We start from the raw sequence: 22,507 nt of genomic DNA, 5'->3' as shown, positions 1-22,507 counted from the left end.
AGTTTTAGTTTTCTATTGCGATATCCTCAAGCTCAGAGATTCTTTCCTCAGTCTTATCCAGTTTACTAATAAACTATCAAAGACAGTTCTTCATTTCTGTTACAATATTGTTTATCTCTATCATTTTTTTGGTTCTTTCTTAGAATTTCCTTCTCTCCTCTTACATTAACCTCTCTTTCTTACATGCTTCTATTCTTAAATACTTTATCCAGTAGAGGCCTTAGCATATTAATCAGAGTTGTTTTAAATTCCCGGTCTGATAATTTCAATGTTTCTGCCACATCTTAATCTGGTTCTGATGCTTGCTCTGTCTCTTCCAACTATGTACATTGCTTTTTAGTATGTTTTGTCATTTTTTTTTTTTGATGGCTGGGCATGATATACTGGGTAAAAGGAACTGCTGCAAATAGGCCTTTAGCTAATATGGCAGTAGATGTTGGTGGGGAATTGGGAGGGGAGGAGTGTTTTATGGGGTGTGATTAGGTCTCAGTCTTTTAGCAAGCCTATGCTTCCGGACTCTGACCACACGTGCTTCTTTGTTGAGATGGGATGGCTAGAGTGGGTTGAGGTTGGGTATTTCCCTTCCCCCAGGTTAGACTCTTTTTCCTACCCCAGCAGGACAGGCTCTGGATGACCAGCTTCTCCTGAGAGTAGACCTTGTTAAGAGGAATGAGTGCTCTGGGGTGTTCCAAGTTGACTTCTTCTCCCCTCCCCTTGCCAGAAGCACTAGAAATTGTTCTTTGATGTTCCCTGGGAGAACCTGGTAGAGATCCAGGAGAAAAAACTAACAAAAGTGGACCCCTACCCACACCCCTCATGACTGGATCCCTGGAGGAGTTTAACTTCCAGAGCTGCCCACGCTGAGCCTTCTGCAATTCACCAGTAGAGTCCGTGTTTCCCTGCCCCACTCTGGTTCCCGTGGAGGTTGCTGCTCTGAGAAGCTGTGAGTCTCTGCGTGTGCCTGTCCGTCTCTCCAGCGTGGAGGCAGCAGATTGCCCTGGGATCTCACCGCTCGTGTGGATCTAAGAAGAGTGGTTGATTTTTCAGTGTGTTCAGCTCTCTACTTGCTCGGACGGAGTGGCGACTTCCAAGCTTTTTACATGCTAGGCCAGAAACCATAAGTCTGACAGTTTAAATCAAACTAACTACCTTCCAAACATTCAGTTGTAGAAGCTGGCTTCTTTCTGAAACCCAAGGCACCAGTAAATATGACAGGATATCATTTATCCTTGATCTTAGTTCTAAGTGTATAGTTAATGAAAACTCTCTGGCTGGCCATGGCTCCTTTTATGGGTGGGTGGGCGCTGGTGAGTGGGAGTTAGTTCCCCTGTACTTAGAACCTCTCCTTTACTTCTGAGCTCCCGGGGCGTGTTCTTCATATAAGTCATTTTTAATTGATGAATATATGATTTAAAAGTTGAGTGTAATTTGCTTGAAGCATCCCTTCTGTCTTTGCACACCCTGGACATCTTCCCGGGAGTTCACTTCCCACTGAGGAGCCCAGTTCAAATGTCACTTCCTCAGGAAGACTTTCCTGACTGTTGTCCTTCCTCTAAAAACACTTCTCTCAGGTTGAAATGACACATTTTTTTGTGGTTATTTGATAAATGCATCTTTCACCCCTCGAGACTGGACACTTTATTAGTTGAGGGCAAGCAATGGATTTAATGTTGCTCATTATGGAACTCTAGTGTCCCAAGCAGCGGCTGGCACTGGAGGTGGCTAGTAAATGCTTGTTGAATGAATGAATGAGAATAAATGAATGCATAAACCAATTTCCTCACAGCCACACACCTTGGCATACGAACTCTTTCCCTCCTTTCTTTACCTGGCCACTATCTTCGAACTCTACTTAAGTCCAACAAATTATCTTATTCTTGTGTAGAATAAGAATAGACCTGGACAGAAAGAGAAAGACAAGTACCGTATGATATTACTTATATGTGGAATCTAAAATACGACACAAATGAACTTGTCTACGAAACAGAGACAGAACCACAGACATAGAGAACAGACTTGTGGCTGCCAAGTGGGTGAGAAGTGGGGAAGTGATGGAGTGGGAGTTTGGGATTAGCAGATGCAAACTAGTATATAGAGGATGGATAAACAACAAGGTCCTACTGTAGAGCACAGGGAATTGTATTCAATATCCTGTGATAAACTGTAATGGAAAAGAATATGAAAAAGAATGTGTATATATATACATATATATAATTGAATCACTTTGTACAGTAGAAATTAATACAACATTGTAAATACGTCAATAAAATAAATTTTTAAAAAAGAATAGACATGTAAGTTGAGGCGATGATGCTCTTTTAAATAAACCCAGACTTCCTCTCCTGAGATCACGGGAGGCTCCACTCAAGGTGGTGCACTCATTCTTGACAAGCAGAACCCCTGACCTTCGTTCTGTATTCACTGGGCATTTAAATGCCAAACTGCTAGACTAAGAGAACGAGTAGCCAGCTTGATAGAAACAGCACCAAACTGGGAGTCAGGGGGCCCATATTCTCATTTCTTCACCCATCATTCTCAGCTCTGTAATCCTGGATATACCACTTACGTCTCTGAACCTTAGCTTCCCACTGCTCAGGATTGTCTTGAAGGCGATTTGCAAACTGTGAAGCACTCTAAGCAGTCAATATATGTTATTTCTTAACCTCACCCACTAGATGGAGGTGAGAGGGACCCGAAAGAAACTCAAATGATGAGATCCAGATGCTCTAACGCTTTGCACCAGACCTAGCCCTGTGCCTTAATGCGATGACTCGGGGATCATGCCTAGAGCTTCCTAAGCGTCGAGGGGGAGAGCTTTTCAGAATAACTAACCCAGCAGCAAAATCCTCTTTAGTACTTCTTAGTAGCAAACACTGTTCACATGACGCCCTTCTTTCTATGTATGGCCATCATCTTATATCTTCTTGCTGGCATTTTCCTGGGATGATATTAGTAATAGCCAGTTTCCTAAAAACTACCAGCCCTAATAGAAATTCATGAGAGCGTGAGGGTACAACAGAAAGCGTGGGGTCTGGCCAGCCTTCAGGCTAAATTGTGATGTAGGTGAAGCTCATTTGGGGGGATGCTCAGCCCCTCTCATCTCCGGCTTCCTTTTCTTTCTGTCCCTGACAGCTCCTCTACACCAGCTGCAGAAGCTTATACTATTTCCTCTTCTCAAACGTGCAGCAGAGAAGGATCTGATATACTTATTCCCATCAGATATACATGATGCAGGGGAAGTAGGTCGCACCCAGGGACTCTGAGTCGGTGGGTGCTGGCCTGCATCTTGAACAAGCCCTCATGGAGAGTTGACTGATAGGCTATCAGTGCTGGAAGGGCAGGGAATGTGTTGGTTTGCTCACTGTTGAATCCTTGGCAGCTGGGACAGGACTTGGCTCATGATGGGTGTTCAATCACAAGTTGCTGAATGAGGGTCCCCAGGATAGGGAACCACTGCCCACACCTTCCTTTCTTCCTCTGCTCCCTCCCTTGCAACTCTATAAATTTGTATCTTACTGTATCAGTTTTCTAGGGCTGCCATAACAAAGTACCACACACTGGGTGGCCCTAACAACAGAAATGTATTTCCTCACATTTCTGGAGGCTACCAGTTCAAGTTCAAGATGTGGGCAGGGTTGGTTTCTTCCAAGGCCTCTGTCCTTGGCTTGTAGATGGCCACCTTCTTTCTGTGTCTGCACATGGTCTTCCTTCTGTGTGTGTCTGTGTCCAAATTTCCTCTTACAGGACACAAGCCAGATGAAATTAGGTCCCACCCTAATGATCTCATTTACCTTACCTCTTTAAAGACCATTTCTCTAAATAGAGTCACATTCCGAGGTACCAGAGATTAAGACTTCAACATCAAATTTTGGGGGATGGGGGGGATACAATTCAGTCCATATCACTTAGCAAACTTTTAAAGTCCCTCAAGGTTTTAATCATAGGATTTTCCCTATCAGGATGGATGTGGGAGTAGTGTCTTGTGGGATACTGACACCGAGCAGGACCCTGTGGGGCTCCTGGGCACAGAAGCCTTTCTGTGTCCCTGTTTCCTGTTTGTAGGGAATAGACTTCAGCCTCCATGACCCTCCCTGAGTTCCAAAGGGCAGGTTCAAACAGTTGTTGATCAGTGAAGGGAGGGGATGCAGAGACAAGGGAGGAGAAGCCAAGAAACAATGGTGCAGCCTTGGGGCAGGGTCCTGGTTCCGCCTCAAGGGATACACATGACAATATCTTTGAGCTCTTCCACAGAACTAAAACCCCCAACAAATGGAAGATGTTCCAGAGAGAAGGTCACAGTTTGATAACCTTGAGAATCACAGAAGCTCACCAGAGGACCACCTGAGGCCAGATGAAAGGAATTCAGGCCCTGATCCTTACCAGCACTGCCATAAAACTCCTCACCAAATCCCCCTGGACTGGGACACACAGTTTTGAGGGGCACGAGCCCACTGTGTCCCCCTTTGCCTGTCAAAGCAATAAAGCTGTTCTTTTCTACTTCACCCAAAACTCTGTCTCCGAGATTTGATTCAGCACTGGTATACAGAGGCCGACTTTTTGGCCTCAATACCAGACTCTTTTGGAGACTGTGAAATCATTCCCAGTAGTCAGCCACTTATAAATGAGACTGGTCGAAAAGAAACAAACTTTTCTCCAAGACTTTTAGCAACTGACTGGACAGCACACATATTGTAACTGTGGCCACAACAAGGATAAAGTGAAATGCCTTTGATCCAGTGACATGAAATGCAACTAGGGAAGCATCAAGCAACGGTAGGGGGAGAGGGGTGATGCTTACAGCCACAGGATGCTAATAACACACAGAAAACAATTTTCATAAGGCAGACTTATCACTTGATAGTTCACTCTTATTTTTTGTGGGATTTTTTAAAAAAGAAAATAAAAGTCTCAGTAAATTAGAATGTTGCAACCTAATACCACAATCCAACTCATAAATGTTTTCCTTCAGAGCTCATTTGGAAGCATTTCAGACAGACTGCTGGGATTATTACTTTCTGGGATAAAAATCACGCATTTTTTTTCCAAACATTTTCTTCCTCAACTCATAACCCTCCTCTCAGTAATATTTTACATGTTGCAATAAAAAAGCAAGGAGGAAAGGCAGCCTCTGTCTATTTTTAGATAAACACATTTACCAAATTCAAGGAGACTTATCTAAATGCCTGCTTCCCACAGACATGAGCTGTTTTTCCAGTGCCAAACTCTTAAGCCAATTTCGTAACCCACTTACAAGTCAGCATTGCCATGTTGACACAGCATCTTTAACTCCATCATTTTACACAGTTATCTTTAATCCTGTTGTTTCTCTTAAAATCATCCTTTTATGACAGTGAGCAGACCCTGGGTGGGTCTAGGTAAACAGCTATACTTGACAACCCCCAGTTCACCTTTAAAATGCTGTGGGAAGGGGCTTAGCAGAGATGGAGCCGGGACAGGGATGAGGAGTGTCTGGAGGAGATGCTGTGGGCTGTGAGCATGAGCAATGCCAAGACAGGAGCCAGAACTCTATGGATGTGGAGCTCAGGGAGCTGAGTCATGGATGTGGGCCAGTGCGATGTCCAGCTCTGGTTAAGCCAGGGAGAATGCCAGAAACTGTCCCATAAAGGAGGCAAGACGAGACACAAACCCTGCAGGAGCCCAGCTGACTCAAGAGGCAAAGCACAGTCCTGGATTGTAAATCAGAGCCGAGAAAGTACAGTCATGTGACCCCAACCAATTCTACTGAGCTCTTGGCTTTCTCATCTGGAGAACCTTGAAGACTTCACCAGAGATCTGGCAACCAAGAGCGACTTGTCCAGAGTCATTAGGAAGCCAGTGGCAAAGTAAACTGGAACTGGTTAGAACTCCTACATTTCTACCCTCTATTCAGGAATTTTCCACTTGAAATAGAACACTGCATTTAAAAGAGGGCTTCAAAGAGATTACAGTGAGAGAGAATTTACAAATCAAAATCGGCCTATAGGTACAAAAACCTGTACACAGATGTTTATAGTGACTTTCCAAAAACTGGAAACAATGCAAGCTCCCCTTAGCCAGGGATGGATAAACAAACCATGAGCCAGTGGGGTACGACTCAGCATTAAAAAGGAATGAACTGCTGACACATGCAAGATCGTGGATGAATCTCAAATGCACTAAGTTCAGTGAAGGAAGCCAGACCCAGAAGGGTACATACTATTGGTGCAGCCACTATGGAGAACAGTATGGAGGTTCCTCAAAAAACTAAAAATGGGGTTGCCATAGGATCCAGCAATCCCTCTTCTGGGCACATAACTGGGAAAAACTATCATTCGAAAAGATACGTGCACCCCAGTGTTCATTGCAGCACTATTTACAATAGCCAAGATGTGGAAACAACCAAAATGTCCATTGACAGATGAATGGTAAAGAAGATGTGGCACATATATACAATGGGATACTATTCAGCCATAAAAAAGAAAGAAATAATGCCATTTGCAGCAACATGGATGGACCTAGAGATTATCCTACTAAGGGAAGTAAGTCTGAGAAAGACAGAGACCATATGATATCACTTATATGTGGAATCTAAAATGTGACACAAACGAACTTATCCATGAAACAGAAACAGACTCACAGACACAGAGAACAGACTTGTGGTGGCCGGGGAGGGGTGGGGGAGGAGGGGATTGGGAGTTTGGGATTAGCAGATGCAACTAGTATATACAGGATGGATAAACAACAAGGTCCTACTGTATAGCACAGGGAACTACATTCAATATTCTGTGGTAGACCATAATGGAAAAGAATATGAATATATGTATAACTGAGTCACTTTGCTCTACAGCAGAAATTAACACAACATTGTAAATCAACTACACTCCAATAAAACAAATTTTAAAAAATAAAGAGAAAAGGCCAGACAAGGTAAACCAAAAAAAAAGGCTACATACTGTATGCCTCCATCTATGAGACATTCTGGAAAACAGATCAGAGGATGCAGGGGACTAGGGGTAGGAGCGGGCTTGACTAGAAAGTGCATGGGGGACATTCTGGGATGATGGAGTTGTTCTGTATCTTGGTTGTGTTGGTAGTTACACAACCAGATGAATTTATCAAAGCTCTGAGAATAGGATACTTCTTAAAAAAATTTTATTGGAGTATAGTTGATGTACAATGTTGTGTTACTTTCTGCTGTACAGCAAAGTGACTCAGTTATACATATACATATATCCACTCTTTTTTAGTTTCTGTTCCCATATAGGTCACTACAGAGTATTGAGTAGAGTTCCTTGTGCTATACTGTAGGTCCTTATTAGTTATCTATTTTATATACAGTAGTGTGTATATGTCAATCCCAATCTCCCAATTTATCCCTCCCCTGCTTACCTCCTGGTAGCCATAAGTTTGTTTCCTATGTCTGTAACTTTATTTCTGTTCTGTAGATAAGTTCATTTGTACTCTTTTTGTAGATGCCACATATTAGGATACTTTTTAAGGATGAAATTTACTGTATGTAAAATACACCTGAATTTTAAGATTTTTTTAAAGGTAGTCTGTAGCTATGCTCCTGGGGAGCACTGGGACAAAAACAGGTAACAGCCAGACTGCCTGGGTTTAAAACTTGGCCTTGCCACTTACTATATTTAATTTTTCAGAACCTCATTTTCCCCATTTTAAAATGGGGATAATTAAGGTATCTACCACATGGGATTGTTGTAGCAATGAAATGCATATACTTAAAATGCTTAGAAGGTTAGCTTTTGTTGGATACATCTCTGCACAGCTGTCCAGTATAGCCTCAGGATAAATTCCTAGAAGTGCAAATTCTGGGCCAAACGTTTGCATTGTCCTACATACCAACAAAGCACCTTCTAAGAAAACTGTGCCAATTTCTAGTCCCTCAAACAGAGCGTATGAGTTTTTGGTTCTCTTCTCTCTGCCTAATACTAAACTTTTCACCTTTTCAAATTTCAAAGGTCAAAAATGATATCTCATTGTTTCTTCCATTTGTAATCCTTTGATGACGAATGAGGTTGAACATCTTTTCATATACTTATTGGTCACAGCTATTTAATTTCACATGAATTGCCTGTTTATTATCTTTTTACGGGACTATTTATAGTTTTATTAATTTGTATGAGTCTGTCATAAAATAGGGTTAATAATTAACATTTATGTTTTCATAGGTGCCAGACATTCTTGAAAGCATTGAAAAATATTCCCATTTGATCAGAGGTCTGCATTGTAAACATCTTCTGTTTCTTTCACTTCTCTTTTGAACTTGCTTCAGTTTTTAAAAAGAAGTTTCAATCTTCAAATTCCTTTGTGATTTCTACACTTGGGGGGGTCACGCTGCAGGGGGCGCTTTCCTTTGGAGTCATCATTATATCCTTTTTTAATATAAATTTATTTATTTATTTATTTTTGGCTGCATTGGGTCTTCATTGCTGTGCACGGGCTTTCTCTAGCTGCAGCGAGTGGGGGCTGCTCTTCGTTGAGGTGCACGGGCTTCTCATTGCAGTGGCTTCTCTTGTTGTGGAGCACGGGCTCTAGGCGCGCGGGCTTCAGTAGTTGTGGCTCGTGGGCTCTAGCGCTCAGGCTCGGTAGTTGTGGCACATGGGCTTAGTTGCTCCGCGGCATGTGGGATCTTCCCGGACCAGGGCTCGAACCCGTGTCCCCTGCATTGGCAGGTGGATTCTTAACCACTGTGCCACCAGGGAAGCCCCTGAGTCATCACTATCTTTTCATACAATTCTTAGTTTCACATTCCCATGTTTCTCATTTATTTGGAAGCTCTTTATAGCACATCTCACTGTCCAGAATTATTCTGAAATAGTAAATGTCTTTTAACTCCAAAATTTAAAAGGAGGAGTTTGATGGCATTTTGAGCAAGAGACCAGCGCTCGTATATTTCTTAAGAAGATGAGAGAGTAAGAAGTAGGAAGAAAGAAGGTAGCAGGTAAGAAGGCTCACAGCTTATGAAATATCAGTGCCTGGGTGACCACGGAGGCTTCCCCCCATGAAACGCCTCTGGCAGACTCATTCATCTAACCCTGTCATCACTCTTCCTGTTGTCTTCCCCTCCCATCTAACCCCCTTCCATGAAGTTTCCATTCTTTCCTTTCTGCCCCCTGCCTACCTAGGCCCAGACCTCAAATCCACACTCAGAACAAAGCTGATGTTTTCACAATGAACTTCTTCCAACTCTAAAATTTCTTTCAGAGATTAATGAAATCAGACCCTACAGTCCAAGTACCACTTTAGAGACTTGGCTCTTTACTTCTTCTTCGTTTAAAAACAACGGTTTTAGTGAAATAAAATACCAAACAGAGGTGTAATACATCTCCTATGACCTCACATTTTTTAGGGTTAGTTTCTCTTGCCAACTGATACTGCATTCATGCTAATGTCCCCTTTTTATATCCTTAAAAGTACTCAGTTCCATCAAAAGCCAAAAGGAAAATAAACTGTGTTTCTCGGGCAATGTGAGGTGATAACAAAGGACTCCAGCATTTTTAGAACAGTTTTTGATTAAGGGGAAAGAACCAATTTTAGTGGCCAAATGTTTCTTCAAGGGAAAAATTAAAAGGCTAAATGTCTTTGTATAAAGAAAGGCAAAGTTTTTGTTTGCTTGTTTTCAGAACGTGCTTTTAAGAAGTTTCTATAAGAAAGGAAAGTAAACATTAGATAAAGGTATAAGACCTGTTGTCTCAAAGTGAGGGAAAAAGTTCAGAGTTATGAATCCAAATATTAGCACCAAAATTTGTCATCAGATGATCATTGAAATTCCTTGATGTGAACATACACACACTACTGTATTTAAGATAAAGAGCCAACAAGGACCTACTGTAGAGCACAGGGAACTCTACTCAATATTCCGTGATAACCTATACGAGAAAAAAATCTAAAAAAGAATGAATGTATGTATAACTGAATCACTTTGCTGTACACTTGAAACTAACACAACACTGTAAATCAACCATACGCCAATAAAATAAAAATAAAAAGAATACAGTAAAAGTCCCAAGGCAGGGTGGGGGCGGAGAAATTCCTAAGCATGGCAGAATTATGCAAGATTTTAAAAAATTGTGTGTGTGTATATGTATATGTATATATATGCACACATATATACATATGTGTGTATATAGATACATACGTGTATATACATCTATATACTCAAACAAATATATGTATATATATATATGGAACATAACATCATATATATATATATATATGGAAATCACATAGCACTTATCAAAGCAAATCACATATTCTGGAAGGACAAATTGGTTAGAAATACAGATCAGCCGATCCATTCTCCTCCCTTAGAGAAATCTGATAACTTTAAGGTCCTGAGCATAAATGCTTCTGGCCTTTTCCAGCAGGCACAATACCAAGGTGGTGTCTCAAAAGACAAACATACTTCTGGTGGTAGATAACTGTTTTCTTGGCCTCTGAATAACTGTGGCCACATTCTCATGAAAAAAGGAAATGTGGCCTGTTTCGCCAGATATTTGATTTTTCCAGAGTAGGAAAAGTCCCATCCTGAGGCCTAGGAATCAGAGTTCCCAAAGAAAAACGTGTGCTGCTCTTGACCGTCAGGAGGGTGGCTCTCAACTTCTCCTCTGTGATGACGGTCTGATCACGATGCAGCCTCTGAATCTGGAGCCTCCGTGTGTGTATGGGTTTCTCTCCCAACACCTTCAAGGGCACATGCCAAAATTCAGCAGAACTTGATTGTAGCTGACATTAGCCTGTCTTAAAAACTGGTACATTTTCCTCATCTCTCTCTCTTCTTTAGTATATTATCTCATGATTACTTATCCTCCTATTTCACAGGTATTTATAAAGTCCCTGCCCTGTCTCTGGCACTGTGCCTGGTGCCGTGGATGCAAAGATTATTTCTTTCTTCATTTATTTCAACCCCTACCACTCCATAAAGTCTTTGTGATATGCAACCCTGAGGAAAGATTCCTGCCCTGGAAGAGTTTATAGTCTCATTTTCTTGGCCATTTCCAAAGAGTCAGTTCTTACAATTCTTCTGTTATTTATAAAGTGTCTAATCTCAAGATACAAACATTTCACCTTATTTGGAGACGAAAACAAAGTACATGATTCCCTTGAGTCAGTTTCATAATGGAACTTTCCTGTCCGTGTGTCATATCAATAGATACGGATCAGGCCAAGTGCCACCTGTGTTATACTTGTCTAAATAATTAAGTCCAGGATTATACAAGAAGAACAGAGTTCGTGTTTCTTCCAATCTGTAGCTGTTTTTCCTCTGACATAGCAAGAACGCACTGATGTGCTGGGAGAGACGAATGTAACAGAAAAAAAATAAATGTGAAAATCGTTGCAAAACTTGAAATTCTGATGTGATTTTAAAAATTGGTAGACTTAGAAACTATGACTTCTGGCTTCAAAGATTTGAACCCTTGGAAAAGAATATTTTATTCCATGAATCATAGATGGTCAAGTTGTAGCCCTTTACTTAACCGTCTTCCTTAATCTCACAGCCAGAGCTCCTCAGATGACCTTCATTTGACTTATTAAACATTAGCATGCACATCTTTTAGAATATGGAGCTTTGGAGTCCAGTCTTGAGCCTGTGATCTGAATCTGATTCTGTATCTATAAACAAGAGAGTTTTTTAAAACTTTTTATATTGAAGTATAGTTGATTTACAATATTCTGTTAGCTTCAGGTGTACAGCAAAGTGACTCAATTAAATGGATATATATATATATATATGCTTTTTCTGATTCTTTTCCATTATAGATTATTACAAGATGTTGAATGTAGTTCCCTGTGCTATACAGTATATCATTGTAGTTTATTTTATGTATAATGGCGTGTATCTGTCAATCCCACACTCCTAATTTATTCCTCCTCCATCCCTTTCCCCTTTGGTAACGACACATTTGTTTTCTATGTCTGTGAGCCTGTTTCTGATTTGCCTCAATACATAAATTCATTTGTATTATTTTTTAGATTCCATATATGAGATCATATAATATTTGTCTTTCTCTGTCTGACTTCACTCAGTATGATAATCTCTAGGTCCATCCATGTTGCTGCAAATGGCAATATTTCATTCTTTTTTATGGCAAAGTAATATCCCATTGTGTGTGTGTGTATATACACACACACACACATATATATATACACATACCACTTCTTCTTTATCCGTTCATCAGTTGATGGACACTTAGGTTGCTTGAATTTTGACTGTGATTTTAATCCTGAAGCCATTTGAGTCCATTTTTTAAAAAACATTTTTAACAAGAATTATTGTGTCTTAGGTTGGGTTCTTTTAGAGCAGACATTAAGACAAGGATTAGAAGACAAGTGGTTTGACTAGATAGCCTCATCCACCAGAGGGCAGACAGCAGAAGCAAGAAGAACTACAATCCTGCAACCTGTGGAACAAAAACCACATTCACAGAAAGATAGACAAGATGAAAAGGCAGAGGGCTATGTACCAGATGAAGGAACAAGATAAAACCCCAGAAAAACAACTAAATCAAGTGGAGATAGGCAACCTTCCAGAAAAAGAATTCAGAATAATGATAGTGAAGATGATCCAGGACCTCGGAAAAAGAACGGAGGCAAAGATCGAGAAGATGCAAGAAATGTTTAACAAAGACCTACAATAATTAAAGAACAAACAAACAGAGATGAACAATACAATAACTGAAATGAAAACTACACTAGAAGGAATCAATAGCAGAATAACTGAGGCAGAGGAACGGATAAGTGACCTGGAAGACAGAATGGTGGAATTCACTGCTGCGGAACAGAATAAAGAAAAAAGAATGAAAAGAAATGAAGACAGCCTAAGGGACCTCTGGGACAACACTAAACGCACCAACATTCATACTATAGGGGTCCCAGAAGGAGAAGAGAGAAAGAAAGGACCCGAGAAAATATTTGAAGAGATTATAGTTGAAAACTTCTTGGGTGGGAAAGGAAATAGCCACCCAAGTCCAGGAAGCACAGAGTCCCATACAGAATAAACCCAAGGAGAAACATGCCAAGACACATAGTCAATCAAATTGGCAAAAATTAAAGACAAGGAAAATCGTTGAAAGCAGCAAGGGAAAAACGACAAATAACATACAAGGGAACTCCCATAAGGTTAAGAGCTGATTTCTCAGCAGAAACTCTACAAGCCAGAAGGTAGTGGCAGGACATATTCAAAGTGATGAAAGGGAAGAATCCACAACCAAGATTACTCTACCCGGCAAGGATCTCATTCAGATTCGATGGAGAAATTAAAAGCTTTACAGACAAGCAAAAGCTAAGAGAATTCAGCACCACCAAACCAGCTTTACAACAAATGCTAAAGGAACTTCTCTAAGTGGGAAACACAAGAGAAGAAAAGGACCTACAAAAACAAACCCAAAACAATTAAGAAAACAGTAATAGGAACATACATATCGATAATTACCTTAAATAAACATGAATGGATTAAATGCTCCAACCAAAAGACACAGGCTCGCTGAATGGATACAAAAACAAGACCCATCTATATGCTGTGTACAAGAGACCCACTTCAGACCTAGGGACACATACAGACAGAAAGTGAGGGGATGGAAAAAAATATTCCATGCAAATGGAAATGAAAAGAAAGCTGGAGTAGCAATTCTCATATCAGACAAAAGAGACTTTAAAATAAAGACTATTACAAGAGACAAAGAAGGACACTACATAATGATCAAGGGATCAATCCAAGAAGAAGATATAACAATTGTAAATATTTATGCAGCCAACATAGGAGCACCTCAATACATAAGGCAAATGCTAACAGCCATAAAAGCAGAAATTGACAATAACACAATCATAGTAGGGGGACTTTAACACCCCACTTTCACCAATGGACAGGTGATCCCAAATGAAAAAAATATTCCATGCAAATGGAAATCAAAAGAAAGCTGGAATAGCAATACTTATATCAGATAAAATAGACTTTAAAATAAAGAATGTTACAAGAGACGAGGAAGGACACTACATAATGATCAAGGGATCGATCCAAGAAGATATAACAATTATAAATATATATGGACCCAACATAGGAGCACCTCAATACATAAGGCAACTGCTAATAGCTATAAAAGAGGAAATCGACAGTAACACAATAATAGTGGGGGACTTTAATACCTCACTTATACCAATGGTCAGATCATCCAAACAAAATTAACAAGGAAACACAAGCTTTAAATGACACAACAGACCAGATAGATTTAATTGATATTTATAGGACATTCCATCCAAAAACAGCAGATTACACTTTCTTCTCAAGTGCTCATGGAACATTCTCCAGGATAGATCACATCTTGGGTCACAAACCAAGCCTCAGTAAATTTAAGAAAATTGAAATCATATCAAGCATCTTTTCTGACCACAAGGCTATGAGATTAAAAATCAATTACGGGGGGGAAAATGTACAAAACACAAACACATGGAGGCTAAACAATACGTTACTAAATAACCAAGAGTACACTGAAGAAATCAAAGAGGAAATCAAAAAATACCTAAAGACAAATGACAATGAAAACATGATGATCCAAAACCTATGGGATGCAGCAAAAGCAGTTCTAAGAAGGAAGTTTATAGCAATACAAGCCTACCTCAAGAAACAAGAAAAATCTCAAATAAACAATCTAACCTTACACCTACAGGAACTAGAGAAAGAAGAACAAACACAACTCAAAGTTAGCAGAAGGAAAGAAATCATGAAGATCAGAGCAGAAATAAATGAAATAGAAACAAAGAAAACAACAGCAAAGATCAATAAAACTAAAAGATGTTTCTTTGAGAAGATAAAATTGATAAACCATTAGCCAGACTCATCAAGAAAAAGAGGGAGGGCTTCCCTGGTGGCGCAGTGGTTGAGAGTCCGCCTGCCGATGCAGGGGACATGGGTTCATGCCCCGGTCCGGGAGGATCCCACATGCTGTGGAGCGGCTGGGCCCATGAGCTGTGGCCGCTGGGCCTGCACGTCCAGGGCCTGTGCTCCACGGCAGGAGGGGCCACAGCAGTGAGAGGTCCACATACCACAAAAAAAAAAAAAAGAAAAAGAGGGAGAGGACTCAAATCAGAAAATTAGAAATGAAAAAGGAGAAGTTATAACAGACATCACAGAAATACAAAGCATCCTAAGAGACTACTACAAGCAACTCTATGCCAATAAAATGGACAAATTCTTAGAAAGGTATAACCTTCCAAGACTGAACCAGGAAGAAATAGAAAATATGAACAGACCAGTCACAAGTAATGAAATTGAAACTGTGGTTAAAAATCTTCCAACAAACAAAAGTCCAGGACCAGATGGCTTCACAGGTGAATTCTATCAAACATTCAGAGAAGTGCTAACATCCATCCTTCTCAAAGTCTTCCAAAAAACTGCAGGGGAAGGAACATTCCCAAACTCATTCTATGAGGCCACCTTCACCCTGATACAAAACCAGACAAAGATACTACAAAAAAAGAAAATTACAGACCAATATCACTGATGAAAATAGATGCAAGAATCCTCAACAAAATACTAGCAAACAGAATCCAACCACACATTAAAGGGATCATACACCATGATCAAGTGGGATTTATCCCAGGGATGCAAGGATTCGTCAACATACGCCAATCAGTCAATGTGATACACCATATTAACAAATTGAAGAATAAAAACCATATGATCAACCCAATAGATGCAGAAAAAGCTTTGACAAATATCAACAACCATTTATGATAAAAACTCTCCAGAAAATGGGCATAGAGGGAACCTACCTCAACATAATAAAGGCCGTATGTGACAAACCCACAGCAAACATCATTCTCAATGGTGAAAAACCAAAGGCATTTCCTCTAAGATCAGGAACAAGACAAGGATGTCCACTCTCACCACTGTCATTCAACATAGTTTTGGAAGTCCTAGCCACGGCGATCAGAGAAGAAAAAGAAATAAAAGGAATACAAATTGAAAAAGAAGAAGTAAAACTGTCACTGTTTGCAGATGACATGATACTATACATAGAGAATCCTAAAGATGCCACCAGAAAACTACTAGAGCTAATCAATGAACTTGGTAAAGTTGCAGGATACAAAATTAATGCACAGAAATCTCTTGCATTCCTATACACTAATGATGAAAAATCTGAAAGAGAAATTAAGGAAACACTCCCATTTACCAATGCAACAAAAAGAATAAAATACCTAGGAATAAACCTACCTAGGGAGACAAAATACCTGTATGCAGAAAACTATAAGACACTGATGAAAGAAATTAAAGATGATACAAACAAATGGAGAGATATACCATGTTCCTGGATGGGAAGAATCAATATTGTGAAAATGACTATACTACCCAAAGCAATCTACAGATTCACTGCAATCTCTATCAAATTACCAATGGCATTTTTTTACAGAACTAGAACAAAAAATCTTAAAATCTGTATGGAGACACAAAAGACCCTGAATAGCCAAAGCATTCTTGAGGGAAAAAAACGGAGCTGGAGGAATCAGACTCCCTGACTCCAGACTACACTACAAAGCTACAGTAATCAAGAGAATATGGTACTGGCAGAAAAACAGAAATATAGATCAATGGAACAGGCTAGAAAGCCCAGAGGTAAACCCACGCACCTATGGTCAATTAATCTACGACAAAGGAGGCAAGGATATACAATGGAGAAAAGACAGTCTCTTCAATAAGTGGTGCTGGGAAAACTGGACAGCTACATGTAAAAGAATGAAATCAGAACACTCCCTAACCCCATACACAAAAATAAACTCAAAATGGATTAGAGACCTAAATGTAAGACTGGATACTATAAAACTCTTAGAGGAAAACATAGGAAGAACACTCTTTGACATAAATCACAGCAAGATCTTTTTTGATCCACCTCCTAGAGTAATGGAAATAAAAACAAAAAATAAACAAATGAAACTAGTGAAACTTAAAAGCTTTTGCAAAGCAAAGGAAACTACAAACAAGACGAAAAGACAACCCTCAGAATGGGAGAAAATATTTGCAAATGAATCAACAAACAAAGGATTAATCTCCAAAATATATAAACAGCTCATGCAGCCCAATATTAAAAAAACAAACAACCCAATCCAAAAATGGGCAGAAGGCCTAAATAGACATTTCTCCAAAGAAGACATACAGATGGCCGAGAAGCACATGAAAAGCTGCTCAACATTACTAATTATTAGAGAAATGCAAATCAAAACTATAATGAGGTATCACCTCACACTGGTCAGAATGGCTGTCATCAGAAAATCTACAAACAACGAACACTGGAGAGGGTGTCGAGAAAAGGGAACCCTCTTGTACTGTTGGTGGGAATGTAAATTGATACAGCCACTATGGAGAACAGTGTGGAGGTTCCTTAAAAAACTAAAAATAGAATTACCATATGACCCAGGAATCCCACTCCTGGGCATATACCCAGAGAAAACCATAATTCAAAAAGACACATGCACCCCAATGTTCACTGAAGCACTATTTACAATAGCTAGGTCATGGAAGCAACCTAAATGCCCATCAACAGACGAATGGATAAAGAAGATGTGGCACATATATACAATGGAATATTACTCAGCCATAAAAAGGAACAAAATTGGGTCATTTGTAGAGACGTGGATGAATCTAGAGATTGTCATACAGAGTGAAGTAAGTCAGAAAGAGAAAAACGAATATCGTATATTAACGCATATATGTGGAATCTAGAAAAATGGTACAGATGAACCAGTTTGCAGGGCAGAGAGTGAGACACAGACGTAGAGAACAAACATACGGACACCAAGGGGGGAAAGTGGTGGGGGCAGGTGGCGGTGGTGTGATGAATTGGGAGATTGGGATTGACATGTATACACTAATATGTATAAAATAGATAACTAATGAGAACCTGCTGTATGAAAAAATAAATTAAATAAAGTTCAAAAAAAAAAAAAAAAGAAGGCAAGTGGTTTGAGAAATATCCCCAGAAAAATCATTGCTAAGGGAGTAGGGAAGAGAGATGTGGGAAGGGAAGATTATCATCAAAAGGCTGACAGGGTGGGCAACTCGAGCTCTGTCTAGCTGGGGAAATCTGGGAGACAGGGAAGTACATGTCTCAGAGTCACCCTAAGAAAGCAGCCATGTGAGCTCATGTACCTGCTTATCCATCCAGCTCCCACGCATCATGGACCGAGGACAATGCCCTCGGCCCGGCCAAGAGAGGCCCCTAGAGAAGAATCATATTGCTTGCAGCCTGGCCAGTTCCTATGTTCTGGAAAGGTGAATGCCAAGGGCATGTGGCTACAAATCATTTTCCTGTACGAATTCCATTGAACCAGTTTAATTTCTTGATCGGTTTTCCATATGGCACTGACAAAGGAGTTCCCTCCTCTCTTTTTCTTTTTTTTTTTTTTTTTTCATTTTCACTTCTGTCCTACTAGAATTAATCGATTAGAGTTTCAGCTATTGTAAGTTTTCTTCTGTGGCCGTTATTTCTTCCGAATCCAGTTTTCCCATCTCTGCTTCTAAATGTTACTCTGTAGATATCATCATGGTCATTTAAATTTTTGTTTGATTGCATCCACCGAGAAAGAATAACCATTATAGATGAGATTAACAAAAACAGAGAGTTCTGCCTATATATCAGCCGGTCACTGAGGTCATTGTGAACTTTACCTCTCAAATAGTCTAAGATTGCTCTGTTGCCCAGCACCACTGTAACGCAGCTTCACCTCTTATGTACTTGTGTGAACTTCAATGAATGTATCGGTGAGCCTCCCTAAGTCTCAAATTACTCTTCTGTAAAATTGTGCTAATAATATGACAGAGACTTCTTAACTTGTTAAGAGTAAGTTAAAGTAAATCCATTAAAAGAATTCCTGGCCTAGAATAAGTGTTCAATCTGTGCTATTTATTATTATCATTGTTGTTGTTGTTTAATATTTTTGTATAGTGGTTTCCCTGCTTATCCAGGGGGGCATACGTTCCACGACCCTTCAGTGGATGCCTGAAACCGCAGAGAGTACTGAACCCTTACATACTATGTTTTTTCCTATACCTAAAGCTGGATTTATAAATTAGGCACAGTCAGAGATTAACAACAATAACTAATAATAAAATAGAACAATTATAACCATATACTATAATAAAAGTTATGTGAATGTGGTTTCTCTCTCTCTCAAAATATCTTATTGTTACAAATTTAATGCCTTTTCCATCTTAACTAAGCACTTCTCACCCACCGTGGCTTTAACTTTTGCAGTTTGAGATGTGACAGCAAAACTAGCACGGCTTTCTTTTTCCTTCTTCACAATTTCACAGAGAGAAGATTTCTTCTTACCACAGATCTTAGCAACCTCGGCATAGGATTTTGTTTCTTTCCTTATTAAGTGGAGAACGTTCACCTTTTTACTTAAAGGAAGCACTTTACGGCTTCTCTTTGGCACATCTTAATTGCCAGCATCACTCCTTTTTAAAAAATTTTTTTTAATTTTAATTTTTTTTTTTTTTTGGCCGTGCCACGCGGCGTGCGGGATCTTATTTCCCCGACCAGGGATCGAACCCCTGCCCCCTGCAGTGGAAGCATGGAGTCTTAGCCACTGGACTGCCAGGGAAGTCCCTAGTCTCACTACTCTTGCACTTTGGAGCCATTGTTAAGTAAAGTAAGGGTCACTTGAACAAGCACTGAGACACCAAGTTGGCTAAGTGACTACGGACAGGACACGCTGGACCAAGGGATCATTCACATCCCGGGCGGGACAGAGCAGGACGGCGTGAGATTTCATCACGTTGCTCAGAACGGCGTGCAATTTAAAACGGATGAGTTGTTGATTTCTGGAATTTTCCACTTAATATTTTCAGACCGTGGTTGACCACAGGTAACTGAAACTGAAGAAGCAAAACCGCAAATGAGGAGAGATGGCTGTAATGCTATGTCAGTTATTTCATATGCTACTGATCACTCTGCCAAAACCATACTCGCCATCCGCATATTTGTCAAGAGCAAATGGCTGTGATGAGATGGCAGCCAAAATGTCTCACTTCGTTGGTAAAATACTTTCCTTATAGGGTTGCTCCGGTAGCGGGATGATAAAATACTATGTGCTACGAGCCTGGCACTTAGTAGGCCCTTAGCCCCTGCTTTTCCCCTTTTGCTTTAAGATGTGTGCCTTGAGTCTGGAGGATAGGAGAAATGGTGTTACGATGAGCATCTGAAGCATTTCTAGAAGGCTGGCCTTCCTGAGTCCAGAAGGGTTTGAGATCTATTGATGTATGTGTCATATGGAGCTAGAGTGAAGTTCCAGTATCCTTTCCAAAATGTCTTAAGAACGGTGTGATTTGCTGTTCTTACTTTTATGACTCCCACTCTGCAATCAGCATTTCAGGATGCTTTATGTGCTATTTATGAGTTTGAATCGTTTCTATAAAATTTGTACACGTGTTGTGTGTTTTTGTCTTTTTTAGATTTAATTGTGGGTGCATTTGGAACAGGAAAAGTAGCTGTTTACAGGTATGTGGTTGATGGTATGCAAATGCTCTTTTCTTTTATTGACATGTAACATTATATTAGTTTCAGGCATACAACATTATGATTCAATATTTGTATATATTGCAAAATCATCACCACAATGTCTAGTTGATAACATCCATCACCACACACAGTTACAGTTTTTGTGTGTGTGATGAGCACTTTTAAGATCTACCCTCTTAGCAACTTTCAAATATACAACACAGTATTATTAACTCTAGGTACCATGCTATATATTTCATCCCCCAAACTTATGTATCTTATAAACAGAAGTCTATACTTTTGGCCACTTTCATCCATTTCCAACTCCATCTCATCCCCACCTCTGGCAACCACCAATCTGTTTTCTGTATCTTTATGTTCATTTTTTGGTTTTGATTTTTGTTTCTAGATTCTACATGTAGGTGAGATCATATGGTATTGATCTTTTTCTGTCTGACTTTTTTCACTTAGCATAATGCTCTCAAGGTACTTCTGTGTTGTCATAAATGGCAAGCTTTCCTTTTTATGGCTGAATGCCACACTTTCTTTATTCCTCCATCTGTGGATATGTTCTTCTAATTGTCTCAAATGCATTTCTTTTTCGTTGTTAGTTTTTCTTTAAAGAGTAAATCCCAACTATTTATTTTGGAGAGCATTTAGATGCTCTTTGTAAAGTTTGGAGGAGTATTTGCTCTCAATATTTTCCCCTTTCTTTCAGCCCTTCTGTCTTTTTTTTCTCATACCTCATGACCAAACTTCCAGCTTCTACTAACATAACATTAAATAAGATGTGAATCTTAGCAGAACTTCTAAAATGACACACTTTTTAAAGTTATTACATTTGAATACTTCTCTTTGCTTTGGAAATGCATTAAAATGAGCCTATAGATAAGGAATGCAGGGTGGGGGAGTGTTGCTATGCACCCTGGCCTCTATCATCAAGTGCGGACACTACATTAAGGAATAGAAATACCAAGAACTGGTAGCCTCCCAAAGCAAGAATTGAACAAGTGTTCAAATGTGACAGGTCTGGCCAGTCCACACACTCACCCATTTGTAATCTTGGGCGAGTTTCTATAACTTTCTGAGCCTCAGAATTTTTTCATTGTAAAATAGGCATAATATTTACAAGTTTATTTTTGTTGAAAGGATTAAGTGAGAATCTGCATGTAAGGTACATGGAATAATAAGTAACTGGTAGACCGTGCTACCAGTTACTTACTAGATTCTTCTTTCTTCTTAAAAAAAATTTAGATTCTTTTTTATTCTTAAAAAAAAAAGTTTTATAGGAACGCAAGACACTAGGTCAGGATATCAAGACAAAAGGCAGAGGTCCAACCCAGGTGTTCTGGGCACATAGTTCGAACCTAGATCAACTCCCTGAGGGATTCTGAAGTAGGTTTCCTCAAGTAGGCAAGATTGTCTTCCTCATCAGTCCCAAGACAGTCTCAGAGGGCTGATTTACACCAGCCACTCTCCACTTCAGGGGGTAGAGAATCAGGTGATTGAAACTCTCGAAGTACCTGAAGGATGGGGCTGTGTTTGTGGTGGCCATGAAGATGCACCACTCAGAGCTGATGGAGTGAAATTGACTCATGGTCCCTCCACTGTGCTCTGAGTCTACATGTGCAACAAGGCCCTATCTCCCATGAGCTGCTCCCAGGCGATTACTGGACACAACAGGGATACAAATACAGGCCCACCTGGAGCTCCACTAGCAGGCAGATTTGGCTCAAGGGCTCCCCAGTGCCCTGGCTGGAGCTTCTTTCCCAGATCCTCTTTTGTTTCCTTACTTCTTCACAGGAATCAGATGTACATCACACTCTGACTGCTGGTCCCAGCCTCCTCCCTCCTCCCTCCCTCCCCTTTTTCCCTCATCAGTATTTGCCCTAATAAGTGTCTTGTGTGTCTAATCCTGTCTTATCATCTGCTCTTCCAAGGGCTGGAGCTAACCCAGTATTGAAAAGAAAAATCACATAACAGAGTACACATAATAGCGCAAAGGAGTTCAGGAA

General features: G+C 40.0%; 1 protein-coding gene across 3 annotated transcripts in view; it reads left to right on the top strand.

Moving 5' to 3' along the window:
• The window catches only part of ITGA8 (integrin subunit alpha 8), a 181,185-nt gene that overhangs the window by 71,954 nt on the left and 86,724 nt on the right, over positions 1 to 22,507 (top strand). For all 3 annotated transcript variants that reach the window (XM_027121954.1, XM_027121953.1, XM_027121955.1), the window contains exon 14: positions 20,447 to 20,492. In XM_027121954.1, the coding sequence (XP_026977755.1) occupies positions 20,447 to 20,492 (46 nt within the window). The remainder of the gene's footprint in view (positions 1 to 20,446; positions 20,493 to 22,507) is intronic.

This window comes from Aethalodelphis obliquidens, unplaced genomic scaffold (genome assembly GCF_003676395.1).
Source record: "Aethalodelphis obliquidens isolate GAN/ISIS:26980383/991018 unplaced genomic scaffold, ASM367639v1 scaffold23, whole genome shotgun sequence".
In the NCBI taxonomy this organism is placed as follows: domain Eukaryota; kingdom Metazoa; phylum Chordata; class Mammalia; order Artiodactyla; family Delphinidae; genus Aethalodelphis; species Aethalodelphis obliquidens.
Note: the sequence above shows the minus strand (reverse complement) of the source record. Positions and strands in the feature narration are given on the sequence as shown.